Here is a 27,258-nt window from a genome sequence, read left to right as displayed (position 1 = left end):
TTTTCAGGGGCTCCACCCTGTTATTTCATTATTTTTCTAGGACTGACTTGGAAGGGCTTCCCTGTGGAATCGCTCCTGATTCCGACTACTAGAGTGCTTTCCAGGGAAACTTTGGTTCAAGGCTCTTCCCACCAAGGAAAGCCACTTACCCCCCTTCCTTAACCATGACACCTGGGCTGTCCAAGTCAGGGCAGTTAGTACCTTACGCCACACATTTTATACAGAAGGTGACAGTTAGGAGCAGATGAATCTTTCCAATATTAATATGCGATTGGTCTTATTTCTTCAGCTACACTACTAACGATCAGGCTAAGAGGTGGTCCCATACTTTTCCTGACCAGCTGCTGAACCTTACATAGGGTATGAAACTATATGAAAATAAGAAAAACATAAGAACATAAGAGAAGCCATGTTGGATCAGGCCAATGGCCCATCCAGTCCAACACTGTGTCACACAGTGGCCAAAAAGCCAGGTGTCCTCAGGAGGTCTGCCAGTGGGGAAGGGACACTAGAAGCCCTCCCACTGATTGCCCCCCCAAACACCAAGAATGTAGAGCATCACTGCCCTAGACAGAGAGTTCCATCTATACCTTGTGACTAATAGCCACTGATGAACCTCTGCTCCATATGTTTATCCAATCCCCTCTTGAAGCTGTCTCTGCTTGAAGCTGCCACCACCTCCTGTGGCAGTGAATTCCACGTGTTAGTCACTCTTTAAGTGAAGAAGTACTTCCTTTTATCCATTCTAACGAATAAGCAATAATGTCACTCATTTTTTGTTCATGTGAACGAATGCATATGAAACGACTTTCTACCGAATCAGTCCACCAAGGTCAGTATTGTTAGCCCAATAGGGATCCTTGCAAGTACAAACCAATAATACACACGAGGGGACTGAATCTGGAATAAAAAGCAAAGCTTTAATTCATTACAGCTGGGGAAACCCATCCCAAGTTCTCCCAAGAAGCTAGGTTACAAACAAGACTTATATATGTTTTGAGGTTCTGCTGGAATGCCTCAGAGAAGGTAATAATTACACAATTCTCCTATTCAATGGTTGATACTTCAACAACAGAGTATCATTCTATTGCTTTAGAGCATTGATACATTACATTAATAATACATTAACTTCATGAGTCTCTTATTCAGTGGTTACTAGTTCAACTACAGAGTTTTGTCCTGTTGCTTTGGAGCATTAACTATAAAGTTTACAGAGCTCTCAATCCGTCAACAAGGGTTCGCTTCATCATCCCGGTCAACAAAAAAGCTTTATTTCAGTATTCTGGTCAACTACAAAGGTTCACTTTTACAAAGTCCTGTCAATATATCAACTACAAAGTTTCATTTCATTGTTCTGGTTAAAAACAAGTTCCATATGGAGGTCAGTCTGGACCTCTCATGGACTGATCAACACATTTCTTCTATCAGGATACATTTATGGCTCTCATAGAGCCAAACTCAATTCTTCTACATTTCTTCTTGCTTTTCATTCCAGATGCTTTTATGCCCCCCCCCGCCGCCCTTTGACCTCATCGCTCACCCTAGAAGCATTTAGGTCACCTACTGGGTCCAGGCCATACTGTTCATATTTCTGTTGTAGCATTATAAACCAGTCCTCCCGGATGGTCCGGGATCTGGGTAAAGCAGTATGGCAACAAGCCATAATGTGGGGGAAACAGTGTATCCCACAACAGACCAAAAAGCCTAGAACCAAAACTCCAACACTGGCCAAAAGGACAGTTTGGACTGTATTGCCAGTGGGCAACCATGCCCACAATCTATCCCACCAAGTTAAGGTTGTATCATGGGGTATCCATGCCATGGCCTCAATCTCTCGTGCAAGAGCCCCAAGTTCTCCAGAATGGTCTAGTTATGTATACGCAACATTCCTGCTTTATTAAGGCACATGTACCACCACTCGCAGCTGTTAGAATATCTAGGGCCATGCAATTTTGTCAGACCATTTGTCGCTTTACATAAAGCTTTTCCCCAATCAACTTGCACGAGCAGTGTGGTTGGATTCTACAGATATGTGAGAAGCAAGCGCAAGGTAAAAGAGGCAATTGGACCGCTGTTGGGAGTAGATGGAGAAACTCTGATGCAGGACACAGAAAAAGCAGACAGGCTTAATGACTTTTTTGCCTCTGTTTTCTCCCTGAAGAAATCAGGCACATCTAGAGATAGTAGAAAAGGTGGCAGGACACCTGAGTGGCTAATTGACACTGACAGAGAGGTTGTGGAGAGGCATCCGGCTGCACTGGATGAATGCAAATCCCCTGGGCCAGATGGGGTGCACCCAAGAATGCTGAAAGGCCTTTCTAGAGAACTTGCAGAACCCCTGTCCATCATCTTCAAGGCCTCCTGGAGGACTGGGGATGTGCCACAAGATTGGAGAAGAGTGAATGTTATCCCAATCTTTAAGAAAGGGAGGAAGGATGACCCGGGAAACTACAGGCCGGTCAGTCTGACTTCTGTTGCTGGGAAGATACTAGAACAGATTTTAAAGGGATCAATCTGTAAGCATCTGAAGGACCGCTCAGTGATCCAGGGAAGTCAGCATGGTTTTGTTCCTAACAGATCTTGCCAGACCAACCTGGTTTCCTTCTTTGATCGAGTGACCAGCTTACTGGATCGGGGGAACTCTGTTGATGTGATTTATCTGGATTTCAGTAAAGCTTTTGATAAGGTCCCCCATGACATTCTGATGGGCAAACCGGAAGACTGTGGAGTGGACAGTTCGGTGGATAGGGAACTGGTTGGAGGACCGCACTCAAAGAGTGGTTGATCAACGGCGTTTCATCAGATTGGAGGGAGGTGTCCAGTGGGGTGCCGCAGGGCTCGGTTTTGGGCCCGGTACTTTTCAATATTTTTATCAATGATCTGGATGAAGGAGTGGAAGGGCTGCTCATTATATCTGCTGATGATACCAAATTGGGAGGGGTAGCAAACACCCAAGAAGATAGAATTAAAATTCAACAAGACCTGAATACTCTGGAGAAGTGGGCAGCTGTGAATAGGATGCAATTCAACAAAGACAAGTGCACAGTATTACATCTGGGCCACAAAAATGGGAAACACAAATACTGGATGGGGGATACACTTCTGGGCAGTAGTATATGTGAAAGGGATCTTGGGATAAGAGTGGACTGTAAACTAAATATGAGCAGTCAGTGTGATGCAGTGGCAAAAAAGGCTAATTCAATCCTGGGTTGTATCAAAGGGGCCATAGCGTCGAAATTGCAGGTCATAGCACCTCTCTATACTGCCTTGGTCAGGCCACACCTGGAGTATTGTGTGCAGTTCTGGAAGCCTCACTTCAAAAAGGATGTGGCCAAAATCGAGAGGGTGCAGAGGAATGCGACAAGAATGATCAGGGGTCTGGAGACTGAGCCCTACGAGGAAAGGCTGAGGGCCTTGGGAATGTTTAGTTTGGAGAAGAGGAGGTTGAGGGGGGACATGATTGCTCTCTTTAAATATCTGAAAGGCTGTCATTTGGAGGAGGGCAAGGAGCTGTTCCAGTTGGCAGCAGAGAGTAGGACGTGAAGCAATGGGCTTAAACTACATGCACAAAAGTACCGGCTGGATATTAGGGGGAAAAAAATTCACAGTCAGAGTAGTTCAAAAATGGAATCAGCTGCCTAGGGAGGTGGTGAGCTCCCCCTCACTGGCAGTCTTCAAGAAGAGGCTGGATGAATACTTGTCAGAGATGCTTTAGGCTGATCCTGCACGGGGGTTGGACTAGATGGTCTGTATGGCCCTTTCCAACTCTATGATTCTATGATTCTACGATTCCAACTCTAAAACAGCTTGCAGCCTTATTAATGCAGCCCCTACTCATGCAACCCCATACATGGGAAACAAAATTCCACCTAATCGTTGTCCCTCAGTAAGGACATGATAAGCCTTCAGGATTTCCTTGACTGTAGACATATCCTGATAGTTCTGTACCCTACTCTCTGGCAGTTCCTCTACAACTTTAAACATATGGGTATACCGTCCCAAGATAACAACTGCCAAACCAATTAGCTGGTAGGCTTTGATAAGCCTTCCTCTCAGAAATAAAATAATGGCCCACAAGAGCAACAAAATTTCGGTCACACTATGGGCGCATCATCCACTGGATATAATACCCTGTTAGGGACAATTTCCAGGGGGTGAAGTCAGGGATCCAGGTACCATTTACATATGCCTATTTATCTTACAGTTCACAGAACAATTACTGACACCCACCTGATGCCTGTTCCTTTATAACTCCAGCAAACTAGTGCCATGGTAGAAACTTCAGCTAAAATAAATGGTTATTCAATATAGCCCAAGTTTCATTTCCTCAAAATTCGGATCCATAAGGAGCCTGCATCTCAGTGAGAGTCAGTGGCTTGGATAGCATGGGATATCTCGTGGCACTATCCTGGAGCATTTGATGGCAATTCCAGCACTTTGACAAATTTAAGATCTGCGCCAAACTTAGGGACATATGCAGCACACTATTATGAACTTCTAGAATGTTAGCACTGACACGCATGCTGAAAAAACATCCGATCAATACATATCAAATACATCACCTGCAAGTGTAAATGACTCACCTCCTGGCTCTCTATGGTAATAAGCTCAGTTACTGGAACACCTGTGGAGGTCAGTCTGGACCTCTCATGGACTGATCGACACATTTATTCTACCAGGATACCTTTATGGCTCTCATAGAGCCAAACTCAGATCTAACACATTTCTTATTCCCAAATGCCTTGACGGTTTTCATAGAACCAAACTCAGGTCCATCTGTATTGCCTACTCCAACTAGGAGAAGGTGTTCGGGGCCTGAGGTGCAGGTCTTTCACATTGTCTATTGCCTGCTCCTTTTAACTGGAGATGCCAAGGATATTCTGCATGCAAAGCAGAGGCTTCCATGGAGCCATATCCATGGCCCATTTAGCCAAGTGGGCATGGGGGATGCCAAGATACCCTCCATTCTTGCAAAAGGAGACAATGGCACAAATGTAGAGTTTTTTTGTGATCAACACTCCTATACTAGAAGCTCAAACTGTGTATGTTGCTTCTCCCGTCTTTGATGTATCAAAAGAGGTCCAGAGTTTGAAGCTCTTTCCGCTCTCTGGACATTTAGGCAATTTTCTCCCGTGTGACTTGTCGGATGTCTTGTAAGTTTTAATAGCCAAGAAAAGCTCTTTTAAGTTCCCCAAAATTAATAGGTGCTGTCACTGATGCAGGTTTTAAATAAGATAGAATAAAAATTTTCCCATGGCAGTTCTTTAATGGATAGTTTGAGTATATTTTTGACTAAAGCCTGTTCTGCTTTCTAAGCATTTATATAGTTTCTACCCTGCGTGCATTCTCTGATGGGAAGTAAGGTCGTCACTCCGTTTGAACCTCTTTCCACACTCTGAACACACATATGGTTTCTCTCTTGTGTGAATTTTCTGATGAGAAATTAGATTGGACTTCTTACGTAAGTTCTTTCCACATTCTAAACATTCATATGGTTTCTCCCCTGTGTGGATTTTTTGATGATAAGCAAGGCTTGTAGAGGAACTAAAGCTCTTTCCACATTCAGAGCATGTATGTGGTTTCTCCCCTGTGTGGCTTTTCTGATGATAAGCAAGGCTTGTAGAGAAAGGGAAGCTCTTTCCACATTCAGAGCATTTATATGGTTTCTCCCCTGTGTGGATTCTGAAATGATAAGCAAGGCCTGTACTGCGAGTAAAGCTCTTTCCACACTTTGAGCATTTATATGGTTTCTCCCCTGTGTGGATGTTGAGATGAGTAGTAAGAGTTCTAGAGGAAGTAAAGCTCTTTCCACATTCGGAGCATTTATATGGTTTCTCCCCTGTGTGGGTTTTGTGATGATAGGCCAGGCCTGTAGAGGAAGTAAAGCTCTTTCCACATTCGGAGCATTTATATGGTTTCTCCCCTGTGTGGATGTTGTAATGATTAGTAAGGCTTGTAGAGGAAGTAAAGCTCTTTCCACATTCAGAGCATTTATATGGTTTCTCTCCTGTGTGGATTGTGAGATGATAAGAAAGGGCAGAATATCCAGTAAAACTCTTTCCACATTCAGAGCATTTATGTGGTTTCTCCCCTGTGTGGGTTTTCTGATGATAAGCAAGGCTTGAACTGCGAGTAAAGCTCTTTCCACATTCGGAGCATTTATATGGTTTCTCCCCTGTGTGGTTTCTTTCATGGGAAGTCAGCTGGGCCTTCTGCTTAAAGCTTTTTCCACATTCGGAGCATTTATATGGTTTCTCACCTGTGTGGATTTTCCGATGATAAGCAAGGCCTGAACAGCAAGTAAAGCTCTTTCCACACGCTGAACATTTATATGGTTTCTCCCCTGAGTGGATTCTTTCATGGACAGTCAGGTAGACCTTCTGCTTAAAGCTCTTTCCACATTCGGAGCATTTATATGGTTTCTCCCCTGTGTGGATTCTGAGATGATTAGTAAGGCTTCTAGAGAAAGTAAAGCTCCTTCCACATTCGGAGCATTTATATGGTTTCTCTCCTGTGTGAATTTTGTGATGATAAGCAAGGCTTGTAGAGGAACTAAAGCTCTTTCCACATTCAGAGCATTTATATGGTTTCTCCCCTGTGTGGATTCTGTGATGATAAGCAAAACCTGAAGAACTACTGAAGCACTTTCCACAATCTGAGCATTTGTATGGTTTTTCCCGTGTGTGGGTTCTTTGATGGACAGTAAAGTGTGTCTTATGGCTGAAGCTCTTTCCACATTCAAGACACTCATATGGTTTCTCCCCTGTGTGGATTCTGAGATGATAGGCAAGATGGGAATGGGCAGTAAAGCACTTTCCACATTCTGAACATTGATATGGTTCCTCCCCTGTGTGGATTCTTTGATGTACAGTGAGGCTCGTCTTATAACAGAACCTCTTTCCACATTCCGTACAATTATATGGTTTCTCCCTTGTGTGAATGCTTTGATGTGCAGTTAGGCTCTTCTCCTTAATGAAGCTCTTCCCACATTCTAAACATTTATATGGTTTCTCCGCTGTGTGGATTCTGAGATGATTAGCAAGATGGGAATAGACAGTAAAGCACTTTCCACATTCTGAGCATTCATATGGTTTCTCCCCTGTGTGAGTTTTTTGATGGTAAATGAGGCTCTCCTTATAACTGAAGCTCTTTCCACATTTGGAGCATTTATAAGGTTTCTCTCCTGTGTGTGATCTTTGATGGGAAATAACTTTTGACTTACAGCTGAAAGTCTTTCCGCAATCTGAGCATTTATATGGTTTCTCTCCTGTGTGTAATTTTTGATGGGAAATAACATTTGACCTACTGCTGAAGGTCTTTCCGCAATCTGAGCATTTATACGGTTTCTCCCCTGTGTGGGTTCTTTGATGGGATGTAAGGTATGCGCTGCTACGAAAGCCCTTTCCGCACTCTAAGCATTTGTATGGTTTCTCCCCTGTGTGGATTCTGAGGTGATAAGCAAGATGGGAATGGACAGTAAAGCACTTTCCACATTCTGAACACTGATATGGTTTCTCCCCTGTATGGCTTTTTTGATGTACAGTGAGGCTTGCCTTATAACTGAACTTCTTTCCACATTCTGTACAATTATACGGTTTCTCCCTTGTGTGAATGCTTTGATGTGCAGTTAGGATCTCCTCCGTAATGAAGCTTTTTCCACATTCTAAACATTTATATGGTTTCTCTGCTGTGTGGATTCTGCAATGACGATCAAGGGTTGAATAGGAAATAAAGCATTTCCCACATTCTGAGCATTCATATGGTTTCTCTACTGTGTGGGTTTTTTGATGGTAAGTGAGGCTTTCCTTATAACTGAAGCTCTTTCCACAGTTGGAGCATTTATAAGGTTTCTCTCCTATGTGTAATCTTTGATGGGAAATAACTTTTGACCTACAGCTGAAGGTCTTTCCGCAATCTGAGCATTTATATGGTTTCTCTCCTGTGTGTAATCTCTGATGGGAAATAACGTTTGACCTACGGCTGAAGGTCTTTCCACAATCTGAGCATTTATACGGTTTCTCCCCTGTGTGGGTTCTTTGATGGGATGTAAGGTATGCGCTGTTACGAAAGTCCTTTCCGCAGTCTAAACATTTGTATGGTTTCTCCCCAGTGTGGATTCTGAGATGATAAGCAAGATGGGAATGGAAAATAAAGCACTTTCCACATTCTGAACATTGATATGGTTTCTCCCCTGTATGGCTTTTTTGATGTACGGTGAGGCTTCCCTTATAACTGAACTTCTTTCCACATTCTGTACAATTATACAGTTTCTCCTTTGTGTGAATGCTTTGATGTGCAGTTAGGATCTCCTCCTTAATGAAGCTCTTCCCACATTCTAAACATTTATATGGTTTCTCTGCTGTGTGGATTCTAAGATGATAAGCAAGATGGGAATGGAGAGTAAAGCACTTTCCACATTCTGAGCAACGAAATGGTTTCTTCCCTGTGTGGGTTCTTTGATGGGATACAAGCTGGGACCTATATCTGAAGACTTTACCACAAGCTGAACATTTATAACGTTTCATTCCTCTGTGATGGGATCTACAGCTGAAGTTCTTTTCACCTTCTGGACATGTATCGGGCTTCTCTCCTCTGTTTCCTCTTTCTTGTTGAGAGAGGCAGTCTATTTTCTGACCATTTTCACACTGTGAGCTTCCCTGTATTGTCTTCTGGGTGTGCAATTTTTTATGTAAAATATGAGCTTGGCCCAGGCTGAAGTTCTTCTCATACTCTGAAGCTCTTCTGATACTCTGACACTCTGACTTTTCTAAATGATTTTCCTGATTCTGCATTCTCTGATGTGATCTAGAGCTTGATTTCCCAGTTAAGATTTGGGCACATTTAGTGGAACCCATTTTATTTCTTTTATGACTTTCTTCCTGGTCTGGAATTTCAGGGGAATCAGAATCTTCAGAAACAATGGATTCCATTCTCCACTTTGATATTGCTCCAGTTCCATTTTGATGCTCTTCTTCCATTCTCTTGCACTCACGTTCTGCAGGAATGAAGAAAAAACGAATGAGGAAGAAATTGATTGTCCAGTCATCGGATAAACAAAATTAACTGCTTTTTTCTTTTTAAAATTTCATAAAAAATTAACAACAACAAAAATACAAACATGTTGCTAGATATACATGTAACTTCTATGACCAAGTAGCTAAACATAAATCCATACGCAGCCTTTGTGTGTATGTCATATGTTCAAATGTTGATGAAGCTGTAAGGTCCTCAATCCATCTAACTACAGTGAGTGTGCTTTTGTCTGGCCAATGCTGTAATAGAAGTACTTTAGCAATAGTAAGGGCAGGAAACAGGTAAATAGTTTAGAAGAGCGTAGATATCTTCAAAAACGGATGAGTGTTCTAATACAAAATTAATATGAATAATGGTGTCCTCTTAAAAATACTGAATACCCGGATGTGTCCAAAGCATGCGCTTAAGAGACTCATTCTGTAGGTTACAATGCCAACAATTAGAGACTGCACTTTACTAAAAATTCACTGCAGTGTCCAAAATATCCTAAAAAAAACCTTTTTGCTGATTAAGTCACAGCTTCAGATCGACAGAAATTACATGCACAGAACGTAAGGCCATGTCCTATCGCTTTGGTGAAACTAGGAGATCTTACTTCCTATTTCATTCATCCTTGAGACTGATTAACAGACATCAAGTATCTATAAATGAATATTGTAGGTTTTGTTTCCAGTATTGATTCAATTCAAATTTCCAAAAGTGGGAGAGATTCTGATACACTCAATGCTGCAGGGCCATATTGGGATACCAACAAATGTTGCAGTTATAAATATTGTCATTCAACAAAAGTTGACAAATCATTTCTAGACCTCAGCTGATAAAACGTCAAAAATTCCTCATCATAGCCTCCATCGACCCAAACCAAATTTTCCCTTGACTGCACAAGCCGTCCATAGAAAAAGATTTCCTCTCAATTTTTATAACTGGATTAGTCTATAATGCTAATTTAACATATGAAAATGGATCAAATTGATATTGTTGTGACATTAATGCTGATTGCCACTTTGGGGTCAGGAAGCAATTTTCCCCAGGCCAGATTGGCTAGGGATCTGGATGGTGTTTTGCCATCTTCTGGGCGTGGAGCAGGCATCATTGTGGGAGTGGAAGGGAGGTAGTTGTGAATTTCTTGCATTGTGCAAGGGGATGGACTAGATGACCTTAGAGGTTCCTTACAACCCTATGATTCTATGATCATTTTTTGCAGTTCTCTAACTGTAAAAACTGTGGGAGGAACAGGGTCCGTTTTAACATAAATGGACCCTAATGCACTCCATTTAAAGAGAGGCAACAGATAATAGCCTCCAAACGGGTCCAAGATGGGCAGTCTGACTGAGAGGAGCAATCTCAGTAGTTAATGCAAGTTAACCAGTATTCCCAATGATGTCAACTAAGACCAGGAAAGCCAAATCTTCCTTCATTGAATGGAAGTTGCATCTTTTTCAAGAAATGTGAGGTGGTAAAGAACCCCACATAAATCTTGGAAATAACGTAATATAATGTATAATATAATGTAATATATAATGTGATTTTATGAATATATAATGTATTAATTTTATGAATATATTACAAGATACATAAAAAGAATTGCATGCAAAGCATATATAATTCAAGGTATAATTTTCATTTTGAGTGTATTTACTGTGTCCTAGAAATGTGAGGTTTAAAGTTGTCCAAGCAATCTACTTGCTGAAAGTTAGCATAATCCTATACTTTATATTCTAGGAACCAGTACCTTATATTTCTAGACATCTGGGCAACACAGAAAATGTCTAACATACACTCCAAAATGTGAACGGCAAGAGGGGACATTTTATTATCTATGGTGGATATGTAACAGAGCAAAAAAAAATTGGATACAAATTTAAGTATTCAGAAGATTTTAAAGACTAACACAAATGAAACGAGACTTTTTTGTTGGGATTAATGGACGTACAACTGGAATTTACTCATAGTACACTTTTTTTGCCAAGATGGCCAAACTCATGTTAGGATAAAGATATTGTTACTAGGAAGCCCTTTATAGACTTTTTGCCAGAAACAGAAAAAAATGAATGGATGGTTTCTGTGTTTGAATATTACAAGGTGGAGAAAAATGTTCTAGAGATGAAGAAGATGTAGTGATTCAAGATTAATTTGGAATTGTTATAATATTGTTCAAGAGGATAAATTTGGAGTTAGGGTATAATATGTAATACTTTTATATTTTTTTCACAGAGAAAATTGGTTAATTATTCCTAACCTTTTTTTTGTTCTTTTGTTATAGGTAGATATCTGATATCTATTTTTTCTTTTTTGATGTTTTTTTAATCAATTATTTTTTCTCTTCTCCTACTATATAATTGAGTAAGTGTGTTTCAGACAACTCACTTTATACCCTGGAGCACCAACAGAGGGCGCTGCTGCAGAGGGAAGCCCACACAAGGCACTATGTCCCTCCAGAAAACATGCTGTTGTAGAAAGGCCAGGCCAGGATCGGGAGGGGAACAGGGGGTAATACCAGCCGTCTGCCTTCACTCAGCTGGTATTAGGAGTGGAACAGGTGGCGATACCTACTCCCCCACCTTAACCCAGCTAATATTAGGAGCACAGCAAGTGGTAATGCCTACCCCCCACACCTTAACCCAGCTGGTATTAGGAGCAGGACAGGTGGCAATGCCCACCCCTGCCTTAACCCAGCTGGTGTTAGGAGCGGAGTAGGTGGCAGTCCCCTCCAATGCCTTAACCCAGCTGGTATTTTGAGCGGAGCAGGTGGTAACGGCCACCCCCCACCTTTACCCTGGTGGTATTAGGAGCAGCAAAACCAAAAATACCCGTGTCAACTTACTAACTCAATAAAGTAACATATACCACAACCAGTACGTATAACCACACAGTATTAGAGATCATCCCCAACAGTCAGAATAATATTCATACCAGTGCTAATATCAGGATACTGTACCAATAGCTAAAGTGCAAGGTGCCCAAAGTGCTATTCATATATTGCACATAAAAATTAAAGTGCAAATGCAAAGGGAGCACCATGTACACAAGTTCTTTCAATAATTGCCAGTTCCAAAGCACCGTGTATCCAACTTGCAGGGAGAAAGAATTTATTCAATGATACTTCTCTCCAGAAAATTGAAGTTCTGTCAAAGCATAAAAGTCCTGTGAGGTCAATATGATGAATAATATTCCTCTTGAGTAATAAATCCTCAACGGGTTGTCTAGATCCCAATATTGCGCGTTTCAAAACATCTTTTTCAAAGAGAACAATCACTAGAGGAAAAAATAATCAATATAACACTCTAACAATCAGTATAACAAAAGCCATTATTCTGCTCACAAGTTCCCATATGCAATATACTTACAATATTCCTTTTAAGTTTATTTTCTCAACATTGTCCCTCACGGGTATCCAATAATACATCCATTCCTTATGGGCAGTACCATCCTAACAAATGTTTTTATACCACTGATAGCCACACCTTCATATGTAGGGATACAGTCTTAAAGGAGAAACCCATGCTGCACTATTATTCTGCCACATTCAGCCCCAAAAGCATGAGTAGTCGTTAGCAATATTCAAACCTGCTGGCATCAGACTCCTCAGCTTAAACATCTAATAAGTCTCCTTCCTTCGAAGTTCTCTCATAGCACAACAACAGCAACATTTGATTTATATACCACCCTTCAGGACAACTTAATGCCCACTCAGAGCAGTTTACAAAATGTGTTATCATTATCCCCACAACAAAACACCCTGTGAGGTGGGTGGGGCTTAGAGAGCTCCAGAGAGCCACGACTCACCCAAGGTCACCCAGCTGGCTTCAAGTGGAGGAGTGGGGAACCAAACCCGGTTCCCTAGAGTCGAGTCCTGCGCTCTTAACCACTACACCAAACTGGCTCTCAGCAATGTCAGGATATTTATGTTGTGTCTTATATAGTATTGTAAACCGCATGTCAGTTTCACTATGTGATTTTTCTATATAGTGTTGAACTAATGGAGCCTTCAATATCTGATTTCTTATACGGGATTGATGCTCACTCAAACGGACCCTAATGGGCCGTGTTGTACTGCCCACATACATGGAGTTGCAAGGACATCGCAAAAGATACACTACACCCTCAGTGTTGCAGTTCATAAATACATGTGGAGTACAAATGCCTAACTGCTTTACTTCGTCTTTTTTCATTATTAATGGGCACTTTATACATATACCACATTTGTATAACCCTTCTGGGAGGCGTTTATCCTGATCCCTCTTTCTTTGACTTCAATGAATAATAGTATCTTTGACTTCCGGTTTGGGATTCATGGAGGTCTAACGCAGCTCCATTTGCGGAGCTGACCGGACTGCCGTTTTAAGCGGCCGGCGGGGTGAAAATAGCCCGCGGCCGACTGCTCTCAGGCGGAGAGCAGGCAAAGAACGCTCAAGACCCTAGGGTGAGTTAGATCTCGGACGAGGGGGGGCTCTGCGTAACGGGTCCCCTCCCGATCCTTGAGGTCCCACCTTGCGATGGGTCAGCTACAATCTCTGCGGCAGTTTTGGGGCCAATTCGGCTGGCATAAGACCTACATACCCAAGCTTCGATTGGGGGAAGAAGTGGAAAGGAGAACTTGAAATCGAAACAGCGATTACAACCCGAGGAAAGTGAAGGGAAGGTAAAGATCACTATCTTCCGATACGGGACAGATTGATAAAAACAGAGAGGAAAAAAAGTAGACTTTTAAACTGCAACAGACTAGTGAAAAGGAGGGGAAGCTTCGGCAGGAGTTGTATTTGAAAAGAGACTAAGTTTAAAGAAGTTATTAAAGAAATCGGACTATTGTTTTGAATACCTGTGGCTTTGGAGCTGTGAGAAAAAGACACCATCGCGAGATCTGCTGTGGGAAGACGGGAGACAGGAAGTGCGTAACAACAATAGAGCGGCTGGAGAGAAGCGGCCCTTGCTGGAGGGCAGGAAGAAGGGAATCGCCATCTTTGAGAGGGGAAGGGTCGCGGCCTCAGCGGAAAAAGGAAGTAGGCCATATTGGATTATAAAATCATAGAGAGACCATAGAGAAAAGACGCCCGACATTTTGGACCCTTTAAAATCAATTTATGCAAGAAGACCGGGACATTTGAAATAAAAAAGGTACTAAATTTAACGCCACGGAGCTAAGGAAGAGAGCGGACTCGTGGGAGCGAGCCAAAGCAAGCCCCACGATGTCGAAGAAAGAGTGGCAATCGGCAATAGAAAACCTGGATAAAAAACTTTTGGAGGTGATTAAAGAATTTAAAGATATGAAATTGGAGCTGATCAAAGAGGTTAAACAGACAGTAAAATCGGAGCTGTCAGAAGTAAAATCGGAGCTGTCAGAAGTGAAGAAAGGTATGGAAACAATACAAAGTGAATTACAAGGGACGCAGCAGAGAGTTAAAACAGTAGAAGGAGCGATGGAGAACTTAGCAGATACGCAACAAACAGAGATGAGGCTGATGAGGGGAAGGATGGCGGTTGCGGAAAGTAGACATATGGAGAAGCAGCTGAGATTTCGCGGCCTGCCGGAAGTGGAAGGAAAGACAGCGCAAGAGCAGATGACGGAGGTGTTAGCTGAATACCTGGGGAAGGAGGAGGAGGATGTTGTGGCTATCCTGGATGTGGCATATCGTGTGAACTCGAGAATTGCAACCCAGAGGAAAGTACCAAGAGATGTGATTGTACAATTTACAACAAGAAATATGAAAGAGAAGATTGTGACTAAACAGTTTCAAGATCCATTGGAGATCGATGGCAAGACAATCATTATAATGAAGGAACTACCCAGATCAGTGTTACTAGATCGGAAAAAATATAAAGTGCTAATCCAGATGTTAAAGGACATGAAAATCAGGTACAGATGGGAGTTCCCAGAGGGTTTGTCCTTTGAATTTGGAGGTGCCAAAAAGCGTATCAGATCTGAGCGGGAGATGGAGCGATTTATAAGGGACAATGAAAAAGACTTACCAACAAGATTATGAATATGGAGTGTAAAGTATTATCTTGGAATGTAAATGGACTAAATTCACCGAATAAGAGAAAAAATATTTTTCATTGGCTACTAAAACAAAAATGTGAGATTGTTTGTTTGCAAGAGACTCATATTCGAAAACAGGATGTAAAATATTTAAAACTGGGGAAATTGGGCAAGGACTTTGTAGCGGCCTCAAGTAAGAAAAAAAGAGGAGTGGTGTTGTATGTAAAAGAGGAGCTACAACCAAAATTCATAATGAAAGATGTGGAAGCCAGATTTGTAGCAGTGGAATGTACTTGGAACCTAAAGAGAGTGTTGGTAGTCGGAATTTACGCACCTAATGGTGCAAAAGAGAGCTTCTTTGAGGATTTGAGGAAGCATTTAGACGATCTTTCATATGATCAGATAATTCTTGCTGGAGACTTCAATGGAGTGACAGACTTGGAACTGGATAAAAAGACTACAATGGCACAAAAGAAAAGAGGACTATTACCAAAGCTCTTTTTTGAGCTGATTCAACAAGAGACTCTTGAAGATGTATGGAGGAGAGAACATCCTAAAAGCAGACAGTTTACTTTTTATTCTGCAAGGCACTCCACATTATCAAGAATTGACATGATCTGGGCCTCAAAAGATTTGGCGTTATGGACTAAAGATGTAGAAATAATGCCGATGGTAGGCTCAGATCATAACCCAATTATGTGGAAATTAGGGAAAAGGAGAAAAAGGAAAGCATGGAGAATAAATGAGGACTTGCTACAGGAAAAAGAGAATATGGAAATATTGAGAAGAGAGACAAAGTTTTTCATACAATACAACGTGAATAAAGAAGTACCAACTGATAAAGTTTGGGATGCTTACAAGGCGGTTATAAGGGGCATACTAATGGACTTAAATGGTAGAGCAAGAAAGAAGAAAGAGGAGAAGAGACAAGAGATTGAGGAGAAAATAAAAGCTAAGGAAATACAGTTAAAAAAGAGACCAGGGAAAAAGAAATTATACCAGGAAATTAAAATATTGCAAGAACAGCTAACAGCAATGAGTAATAAAGAATTGGAGTGGAATCTCAAAAGGCTGAATCAGAAAGCGTTTGAGGGTGCAAATAAACCTGGGAAGTACCTGGCATGGCAACTGAAGAAGAGAAGGGAAAAGAAAACAATAAATAAAATTTGTGAAGATGACAAAACGTATTTGGAACAGACTACCATTAGTAGAGCCTTTTATAAATTCTACGCTAAACTGTACAACAAGAAAGAAGTAAATAAAGACTCAATAGCGTCATATCTGGAGAAAATGACGCTACCAGAAATCTCGGATGCTTGGAGAAGTAAATTGAATAGTGAAGTAACGGATGAGGAAATAAGTAAGGCAATACAATCTGCAAATCTAGGAAAGGCGCCAGGGCCAGATGGACTTACAGCTAAATTTTATAAGACTATGGCCAATGAGCTGGCACCATTCCTAAAGGAGGTGATCAATGGAGTTCTAAGGGATCAAAGGATTCCAGACACTTGGTCTGAAGCGAACATATCATTGATCCCAAAAGAGGGCCAAGATTTGACTAATGTGAAAAATTACAGACCTATATCGTTACTCAACAATGACTATAAAATTTTTGCGAAGATACTGGCGGAGAGACTGAAGGGGTGGCTTTCGGAAGTTATAGAGGAGGAGCAAGCAGGCTTTTTGCCAGACAGACAAATAAGAGACAATTTAAGGACAGTGATTGATGCTATTGAATATTATGATAAGCGTTGTGATAAAGAGGTTGGTTTCTTCTTTGTTGACGCTGAAAAGGCATTTGACAATTTAAACTGGGACTTTATGTTTGCCACTATGGAAAAGCTACAATTAGGAGAAAGATTCATCAGAGCAATTAAGGAAATCTACAAAGACCAGACTGCAGCAATTGTGGTGAACGATGAATTGACTAAGAAACTGATTATAAGTAAAGGAACAAGACAAGGTTGCCCGTTGTCTCCACTGTTGTTCATTTTAGTATTGGAGATCCTGATGATACAAATACGACAAGATGAGGAAATTCGAGGAATAAAAATAAAGGACTATTCATACAAGGTCAGAGCATTTGCGGATGATATAATGTTAATCGTAGAGGACCCATTGGAGAACATGCCAAAAGTGATAGATAAGATCAAGGAGTTTGGAGACTTGGCAGGTTTTTATATCAACAAAAAGAAGTCAAAGATACTATGCAAAAATATGACTAAGCAGAAACAACAGCTGTTAATGGAAACAACGGACTGTGAAGTAACAAGTAAGGTGAAATATTTGGGAATTGAACTGACTGCAAAGAATATAGATTTATTCAAGAACAATTATGAAAAACTATGGATTCAGATTGAGAGAGACTTGATTAAATGGAATAGGCTTAATCTGTCATGGTTGGGTAGGATTGCAGCAGTTAAAATGAATGTGTTACCAAGAGTGATGTTTTTGCTACAGACAATACCAATCATCAGAGACTCTAAACAATTTGAAAAATGGCAGAGGAAAATATCAGACTTTGTATGGGCAGGCAAGAAGCCTCGAGTGAAAATGAAAGTTTTACAAGATGCAAAGGAAAGAGGCGGAATGCAACTGCCCAACCTGAGACTTTACCATGATGCAATCTGCCTAGTTTGGTTGAAAGAGTGGATGACATTAAAGAACAAGAAACTATTAGCCCTAGAGGGATACAAAAAAATATTTGGATGGCACGCATACCTATGGCATGACAAAGTAAAGGTCAACTCGATGTTCCTGCACCATTTTGTACGGAGAAGTCTATATACAATCTGGAAGAAGTACAGAATTTATCTACAAGAAGGAACTCCTTGGTGGGTGGTTCCATATGAGGTGATAGACCCGAGAGCTGTTGATAATGAACGACAATGTTTAACATATAAAGAAATAACTAAAGTAGAAGCATCTAAACTTAAAATAAAGACGCAAGAGGAACTATCACCTAATTACGATTGGTTCCAGTACAGACAGATCAGAGATTTGTATAACTCGGACTCTGTAAAAGGAGGTATACGAATAGTGAACTCGGAACTAGAGCAGACCCTTCTTAAAGAGGATAAGAAAAGAATATCCAAGGTATACCAAGTACTGTTGAAATGGTATACTGAGGATGAGACAGTTAAAACACAAATGGTGAAATGGGCTATAAATTTTAATAAAGAAATAACAATGGAGGCATGGGAATACTTGTGGAAGACTACAATGAAGACAACGACATGTACAAATATCAAAGAGAACATCTACAAAATGATCTATCGTTGGTACATGACACCAAAGAAGATTGCGCTAGGGAATTTGAACACTTCTAATAAATGCTGGAAATGTAGGAAGCATGAGGGCTCCCTCTATCATATGTGGCGGTCGTGTGAGGTAGCCAGGCAGTACTGGGGGGTAATAATAAGAGAAATGAGTGAAATTTTACAATTTCAAATTAATAAGAACCCAGAACTCCTGCTACTGAACTTGGGAATGGAGGGAATTCCAGCTCATCACAGGACGCTGATATTTTACATGACGGCAGCAGCTAGACTTTTGTATGCGCAAAAATGGAAAGTACAAGAAGTGCCAACTATCGAAGATTGGATCTACAAATTGCTGTACATGGCTGAAATGGACAAGATGACAAGAAAACTGAGAAATCTGGACTCAGGGCAGTTTAACACAGATTGGGAGAAGCTGAAACAATATCTGGAGAAGAAATGGGAGGTGGGAGGAAAACTGTGGCAGTTTGAGAACTACTGAAGTATAATAAAATGTAGAGGGGGGTGACTTTACCGGGGGGAGAAGAGATAAATGTGAATTTATAAGCAGTTAGATTAACAGATTGACATATATATAGATATATATAGGTTAACAAATAGAATATTGATAGAAAATAATTAACTATAAGGATTAAATATAAGGATTGAGTAACCAACAATATTTTCTTTCTTTGATAAGATCTGTATAATGCACCAAACTGAATGTCTGAAGGTATAGATGAGTTAAATTGATTGACTATGTGATGAGAGTTATATAGAATTATTATAAAAAGATAGAATGAGTAATATATAGAGAATAAGTCAAATTGTTTGATTTAAATGTGTAAGGTTTTTTATGGTTTATGATATATAGAAATATTTAAAATTGGAAAATGGGATAAATTGTTTATCTAAGATGGAACAAAGACTTACAGTTTGGGTATATAATAAGAAAAATAGTTAAGGATGTACTGCTTAGTATAATGGAGAATATATATTTGTTTTAGATAGAGGAATTTAATAGAAGTAAGGGAAAAGGGACAAAGGGTTGGAAAACTGTTGGAAGTCAACAAAAGGGGGGGAAAGGGAGGGGGTTAGAGATGAAAAATTTGGGGAAAATTGAATGTAAATGAAAAAATAACGGATTCTAACCCAATAAAAATTTTTTCAAAAAAAAAAAATGAATAATAGTATCTTTGATATTCCACGTTCTTCTAAACGCTATCAGTGGAGGAATCTGACATCCCAGAATATCACTAAGAAATGGCCAATGTTTTAAGATTGCTCTTTTTATAAGATTGGACCTCACACTATAATCAAACACACCCACCAGACACTGAGTTTTTTGACGGTCCCTAGCCGAAAGCAAATCTTCTCTCCTAATGCTAATTGCACGTTGCCTTGCATTTTCTAAGACCTTCCACAGGTACCCATGTGTCCTAAAGTCATTCATCATTATAGCACTCTCAACATCAAAGTCAGTTGGATCGGTAGAGTTTCTTTTCACTCGAAGAAACTGCCCATAAAGCAAATTAGTTCGTAGATGATTGGGGTGAAAGGATCTATAATGCAACAAAGAGTTTTTATCTGTATCCTTCCTATAGGGACGCACCGCAAGGGTGTTGTTAGTAGATCAATAAACGGTCACGTCCAAATAATTAACCCTTTCCATGCTGGACTGTCAAGTAAACTTTATATTGGGGTGGACACTATTCATCCAATCTCCCAATTCCATCACATTTATTGTTTGGCCCACTACCAAAAATAAATCATCAATAAAACAAACAAAAATCAATATGCATATTGATCAAAACCTAAGGTCCAATGCTAAGGTTTTGTTATCCCCACAGTCTGTGTTGTCTTTTTGAACATCTTTGCACCTTAAATGAATAATTATAATTTTTTATCCTGTGTGGTTCTCGACTCTGAAACTTCAAAAGGCTAAAACTGGTGTCTTGACCCTGAACCACCTACCAGGTAAAACTTCATTAAGAAGCTCTGCTTGCAAGTCACCCTTGCAAGGTAGACCTTCTGCTTAGCTCCCTGACAGGCTAGGGGGTTTGTCCTTTTTTCTCCTGGGCCTTGGGATTGACAAAAGGACTGGTGGCAGCTACTGAGGCGAATGTGAGAATCGTCTCTCACTGGCAGTTCTGTAAAATCTTGTTTATCACATTCTGTGCATGTTCCCCCCTGCCCTGGGCGGAAGCGGCGGACCCCGGGAATCTTTGACACAAACTGAAAGTTATGCTGGGAAGAATCCCATTGTCAGAAACACTTAAGGAGAAGGGAATTCAAGATTCCTATGAGAAGGAAAAACAGGAGGAGCCTAAAGAAGCCAAGGTGGCTCCATAAACAGCTTTCTAATAAGTTGAGAAGTAAAAAACACTCATTGAAGAGATGGAAGGAGGGCCTTATAACCAAGCAAGAGTATAAACTAACAACTAGTGCTTATGGGGAGAGCGTTAGAAAAGCTGAAGCTCAGTATGAGCAGAGGCAGCTTCAGCAAGCCTTTGGGAAAGACAGCTTGGAAGAACAGGAGCGGAAAACATGCATCACAGCAGCCGAGTGTATGCGCTGAAGGTATCCATTTGCATTTCCAAACTGATTTTCAATGTGTTATTAGAGCTGGCTAGCCTTTTCAAACACTACCAGCCACCGCTAACCTCCCTTCACAGTTTGGTGGCCTCCCTAGTCAGTAAAGGGCAGTCACCACGTGCGCCCTGTCTAATCCTCTCATTTTAAGGCAGAGAGCCCTGACCCAAACCCTCACAGGGCCCCTCTCTCCTCTCCAAGGGGCTTCATCAGGTAAGTAGCCAGCCCTTTGTTTGCCTTCCCTTACCCAGCTATTCAGGGCTGCTGGGAAAAGGGAACTTAGAAGTTATGCTCCATATAGAAGCTGCCACCATTCAGGTTAGATACATTGGCCTCTTGGTGGTGGCCAGATTGTTGGTGATTGTGTATTATCTACTCTCAGCTAACAGCTTCAGGCCAGCCAGGGTTGAAACAGAAACAAAAAAAGAACTTTCATTTACAAGGAGAGAATGATTTTTAAACTCCTAAATAAATTCTGGTCAAACAGGGAACGTTTCAACAGATCAGAACAGGCTGAACTGCCTCTCTGCTGCCTCCTCTCAGCACCCCCCCCCCCCCAAGCCCTCTCCTTTTCTATCCCTCCAACCGACACTCACTCCCATTGGCCCAGCATTCTGCCCATTCTCATTGGCTGTCTCTCAGGAGAAACGGAACTGGAGCCAGTCCTGTCCATCACAGTTATTGCAAGATATTGCCCTTTAAGCTCCAGAGTATTAACTGACAAAGAGATTTGACTAATAAATGAAACTCGGATGTACCATGCATTGAGACAAGCTGACAAGACCACCAATTCCTACTTTCCGTATCGATCAACTAAAGGCCAAAAAGAGCCATACCGAGAGAGGCCAGATTCCTGCGATTCTCCCCCATGACTTCCCTGTGCAATGCCCTTTGGTCCGGATCCAGCAGCGCCCACTCCTCCTGGGTGAAACAGACAGACACCTCCTCGAGAGTCACCAGCCCCTGAAAGAAAGAAACATTTTCCCCTTATAGGTAATGGCATGTTCCAAAAACAGTGTTATCATTATCCCCAAAATACAGCTGGAGAGCTGGAGCTGAGGGGAGTGGCTTACCCAAAGCCTTCTGCTGACCTCATGGCAGGAGTGGAAGTCGAACTAGCAGAGTGCTGATTCATAGCCCAACCTCTTAACCACTATACTACAGCAGCTCTGAAGAACCCAAAGCCTTTTCACAGTAACATCCCTAGTCAGCTACACTGACAGAAAAAGAAAAGACAGGGTCTTCCTGGCCCCAGGATGAGGCAGAGGATCGAGGCCCCTGAGATACCCCCAAGGATACCTCCCTTACCTGATCTGGTTGCTCAGAGGCTGCTCGACCACCACAAAGTCTCAAAGCTCCAGATGAACCCACCAGAGTTCTTCCATCACCTGTGAGATAGAAAAGGAGAAGAGGAAACTCGGTTCCTGCAAATTGCCTAGTCCACTTCCGAGTTCTGATTCTTAGATTTCAAAGGCTGGAGACCTGCATACTTCACAGAGCCTTTTCTTCCTTATGTCTCTCTGGCAGAACTGGAGTTACCAGCCTCCAGGTGGGAGCTGGAGATCTCCCAGAATTACAACTGATCTCCAGGCCATAGAGACCACCTTCCCTGGAGAAAATGGCCGCTTTGTAGGGCGGATTCTGTGGCATTATGTCTTACTGAGGTCCCTCCTCTTCCCTCCCCATACCCTGCCCTCTCCAGGCTCCACCCTCAAAATCATCAAGAATTTCCCAACTTGGAGCTGGCAAACCTTGGCAGAACAGCCCCACTGACCCACAAGCTCCACTCCATTCAACCCTCTGAAGAATCTAGGCAATAGTAGCTCCCCTAGACTCTACCCAGTGATTCACCACTCTCCTGGGCTACCTAACCCTCAGAGGGGCTTTATCCCTATCAGTTTTTCGGTAAGGCTCACTGGCAAGGGAAATGGAGATCAACATGGCAAAAACAGAACACGTTCTGTAGGAAAGGGAGCTGCAGCCTAGGATCGGCATAGGGGTAGTACATATACACCTAGTTTCTTTCAATGAAACTAAGTCCTCAGGGCCAGCTGAACTGCATCCAAGAGTCCTAAAAGAACTCGCAGATGTAATTTCTGAGCCTCTGTCCATTGTTTTTGAATATACTTGGAGAACAGACGAGGTGCCAGAAGATGGGAGGGGGGCAAATGTTGTCCCCATCTTCAAGAAGGGGAAAAAGGAGGATCCAGGTAATTACCGACCTCTCCGCTTGATGTCTATACCAGGAAAACTTTTAGAACAAATCATCAGTCAGTTCTTGAGCATTTAGAAAAGATGGCTGTGATTACTAAGAGCCAGCACGGGTTTCTCAAGGACAAGTCATGTCAGACTAACCTTACCTCTTTGCTAGATCAGGGGAATGCTGTACACATAGTTTATCTCAATTTCAACAAGGCTTTTTGATAAGGTTTCCACATAACATATTTGTTGACAAGTTGTTAAAATGTGGTTTGGATCCTAGTACTATTAGGTGGATCTGTAACTGATTGACAAATCACACCCAAAGAGTGCTAGTTAATGGTTCCTCATCCTGGGAAAAACTTTCCAGGATGGAAAAACTTTTTCACAGTCAGAGTAGTTCAAAAGTGGAATCAGCTGCCTAGGGAGGTGGTGAGCTCCCCTTCACTGGCAGTCTTCAAGAAGAGGCTGGATGAATACTTGTCAGAGATGCTTTAGGCTGATCCTGCACGGGGGTTGGACTAGATGGTCTGTATGGCCCCTTCCAACTCTATGATTCTATGATTCTGTTGGAGAAGAGTGACATGCCTCAGGGATTGGTCCTTGGACCTCTTCTGAGCAACATTTTTATAAATGATTTGGATGAAGGACTAGAGGGAATGTTTATTAAGTTTGCAGATGAAACTAAATTGGGAGGAGTGTCAAATACGACAGAAGGCAGAGTCAGGATACAGGATGGTCTTGGCAGGCTGGAAAACTGGGTTAGAACAAAAAAAATGAGTTTCAACACAGATAAATGTAAAGTTCTGCATTTAGGTTGGAAAAATCATTGGGGGTGTGGGGGAGAGGTGGTTGTGAATTTCCTGCATTGTGCAGGCAATTGGACTAGATGACCCTGGAGGTCCATTCCGACTCTATGATCCTAAGGCTGCCCCCAGCTTCAAGAATTACATGCCAAGAGGGCCAGTACTCCCAGCTGCACACCCCTGGGGAGATTATTGATTTAGCAGCCTTCATTCCCCTGGTGCTGGTTTTAAATGGCGTGCTTGAACAGCAGACGACCATTTGGTTTGGGAAAGAGCTACCAGAGTTCAAAATTTTCTGCATTCGGAAACTGACACAGAGCCTGAATCTCAGCACCTTTTCCACGCAGATTCCAACAGCAGCCCAGAAATGGCAGGCTTGCTTACTCTAGGGAAGGAGGCCGAGAGGAAAGAGAACAACAGAAATCCTCACCCACCTCCCTCGCTCTCCTGTGTGGTCCCCCAGAACAGCGGCCTCTGCCTCAGGTCGGATGGCGCCTTTTCTGCCTCACAGAAATCAGCAGCCTCTTCTGACAGCCCCTGAAACAGCAGACAGGGAAGGGGGAGAGGAATTAGGAAGGGAAAACATCCGGGAAGGGTTGGAGAAGGGCATATTGCTAGGCTGGTTTCTTTAAAAGCTGGGCACTTCGGCAGGGTGGATTTTCCATATTTTGTTCTTTTGACCCTCCAGGATGAAGCCCTCTCACCTGCTGGTCCTGATTCTGACCATCTGCCTGGCTCAGGAGGAAGCCTTCTGCCAGGGCCACCGCCTGGGAACTGGTCTCCGGCCGGCATTCCCTCACCCAGCTCTCCATCTCCGGGGGCAGGATGGCCAGAAACTGCTCCAGGATCACCAGGTCGACGATCTCCTTCTTGCTGTGCCTTTCTGGCTTCAGCCACTGGCAGCAAAGACGGTGAAGTCGGCTGCATGTCTCCCGGGGCCCCTCAGCTTCCTGGTAGTGGAAGTGCCTGAACTGATGGACCTCTGCTACTGAGCTGGTGGCATCCTCGTCCAGAATATTTTGCACAGATTTTCCCAAGAATTCCCCACTTATCCCTCCTCGGCTCTGGAGGAAAACTTCTGCCAGGGCAACCGCCTGGGAACTGGTCTCCGGGCGGCATTCCTTCACCCAGCTCTCCATCTCCGGGGGCAGGATGGCCAGGAACTGCTCTAGGAACACCTGGTCCACTATCTCCATTTTGTTGTGTCTTTCTGGCTTCAGCCACTGCTGGCAAAGATGGTGAAGTTGGCTGCAAACCTCTCGGGGCCCCTCAGCCTCCTGGTAACGGAAGTGCCTGAATTGATGGACCTCTACTGCTGAGCTGGCGGCATCCTCGTCCAGAATATTTTCCATGGACCTTTCCCAGATTTTCCCACTGATCCCTTCCTGTGTGTCCTCGGAGCCTCGTTCTGCTTCTGATCTTGCTGAGTTTTTCATTTCCATCTTGGCTCTGGAACTGCAAAGGCAGAAGGATCTCTGTGTTGTGGCGCTACAAAGTTCTTTCAAAATGCCACGACTGGCAGGCAGGCCTCCAAAGTCCATCAGAGGCAAGAAGATACCTTGCTACTAAAGGAAAGAGAACACTGAATGATCACGCTCTGCCTCCTTTCTTAATTTGTCTATCCTCATTTTTATTTACCAGAGGACAAGAAGGCATTATCAAAAATCAAAAATTACCAAAAATTATTAACTTGAAAAACTCTCCCCACCCAAAACATTAATACAATGTAACTATAAAAGGTGTACACATACACAATAACCTGATGTTTAAAAAAAAAACATACCCTCAAGTTTAAAAAAAAAACATACAAGAAGAGAACTTCTCAGTTCAAATCAAGGAGCCAAAAAAGGTGTCTTGCCTCTGCTGTACAAGACACAGAAGAACATCAGCCCTGCCTCAAATGAACAAGATGATCCTCATCTCAACGGGGCAATTAACCCTCATCCTAAGAAGACACAACCGACCCAAGTACTTTTGATAAAAGAAGTCAAATCCAATCTATCGTTCAACCCCTTCGGGTGAACAGCGTCCAAACGTAAATCCAAAATGCTTCTCTCTGGAGTTTTATGTATTTATTAGGGACTCTACTCTTGTTGACTTTGGTGAACCCGGGAGCTTCCTGCACTTGCCACATTTAATGACGGTTTGAAGGAGCAGTGCCAAATAGCCGCAGCGATACCAGAGGAAGCAAAACCAAGAGTGACCATCCCTTTCAGCAAACTGTAACCAACCTTTGATTTGAAACAAACATTATAAAGGCCTTTCTCCTCAGTGGGGAATCAGGTTGCCATGTGCATCCTGGGGTGGGAGATCTCCTGCTCTCAATGACCTGTAGAACAAAAACGGGAAAAAATCACCATTGGCAACAGTATGTTATCACTTTCAGGAAAACCTGGAAAACTTACCATAGAGTTTGTGATGATTCCTAGAATGGCATGACATCACTTTCAGTTTTCCTTGGAAGTGATGTCACACCATCAGTGATGGCTGCCCTCCCCATGTCCCCACCCTTTCCCGACCTCCCTCTGACTGCCAGCCAAACCTAATGGAGAAAGAAACAATGCAATACTGTTTGCCAAACTGGGATTTTGGGCCCCTCCTTTTGGGCTCACAGAGAAGCTGAATTCAGACGGGAGGTCCCGTTTGCCTGTGGATGGGGCAGCCCTAAGGTTAGGGTTGTCAGCTCCAAGTTGGGAAATTCCTGGAGATCTGGGGAGCGAAACCTGGAAAAACCTGGAGAAAGTGGAGTTTGGGGAAGAACCTCAGCATGGCATAATTCCATAGAATTCACTCTCCAAAGTAGCTATTTTCTCCAGGTGAACTGATCTCTGTGGCCTGGAGATCAGTTGTAATTCCGGGAGATCTCCAGCCACTACCTGGAGGCTGGCAACCCTACCTAAGGTTGCCAGCCTCCAGGCTGGGCCTGGAAATCTCCCGGAATTCCAACTCATCTCCGGAGGGCAGAGACCAGCTCCCCTGGAGGGAATGGCTCTTCACCCCCAGGAATTCCCCAATCCATAACGTGGGCAGCCCCCTCTTGAGGAGCTGGGAAGGCTTGTAAATCCGGCCACTCCAGACACGCCTGATAGCCCAGATCTGCGAACCGGGCCCCTTCCTGGAGGCGCAGGATCCGGCCCTGGGAACCAACACCCAGCCTAGATTTCTGCACCCCCCTGGCCGGGGCGCCCCCTTTGCAACCCTTGCACAAAGTTCCGCCCGTACAAGGCTGCGCGCTCCAAGCCCCCTGCCCGGACCGCAGCCTCCAAAGAGCCGCCCGGGGGAGGGGGGCGCATTTAGACCCTCCTCCGCCACCCCTCCCCCGCCCGCCATTGCACTCCCTCCCCGCAAACGCAGTCGCAGCTCACCCGATCTGGGGACGCGCTGCTGCTGC

General features: G+C 42.8%; 1 protein-coding gene across 1 annotated transcript; it reads right to left on the bottom strand.

Moving 5' to 3' along the window:
* Window positions 1–901: 901 nt before the first annotated feature.
* LOC129327903 (zinc finger protein 850-like) lies at window positions 902–27,258 on the bottom strand. The gene is made up of 7 exons (XM_054976652.1): window positions 27,233–27,258; window positions 26,099–26,196; window positions 24,572–25,432; window positions 24,302–24,404; window positions 22,171–22,250; window positions 21,699–21,825; window positions 902–8,995 (listed from the first exon to the last, which is right to left on the bottom strand). Exons 3-7 carry the CDS (start codon window positions 25,406–25,408, stop codon window positions 5,331–5,333), a joined length of 4,812 nt encoding a protein of 1,603 aa, XP_054832627.1. The 5' UTR covers window positions 25,409–25,432; window positions 26,099–26,196; window positions 27,233–27,258; the 3' UTR covers window positions 902–5,330.

The sequence above is a fragment of the Eublepharis macularius genome, chromosome 4 (assembly GCF_028583425.1).
Source record: "Eublepharis macularius isolate TG4126 chromosome 4, MPM_Emac_v1.0, whole genome shotgun sequence".
NCBI classification, from domain to species: Eukaryota; Metazoa; Chordata; class Lepidosauria; order Squamata; family Eublepharidae; genus Eublepharis; species Eublepharis macularius.
Note: the sequence above shows the minus strand (reverse complement) of the source record. Positions and strands in the feature narration are given on the sequence as shown.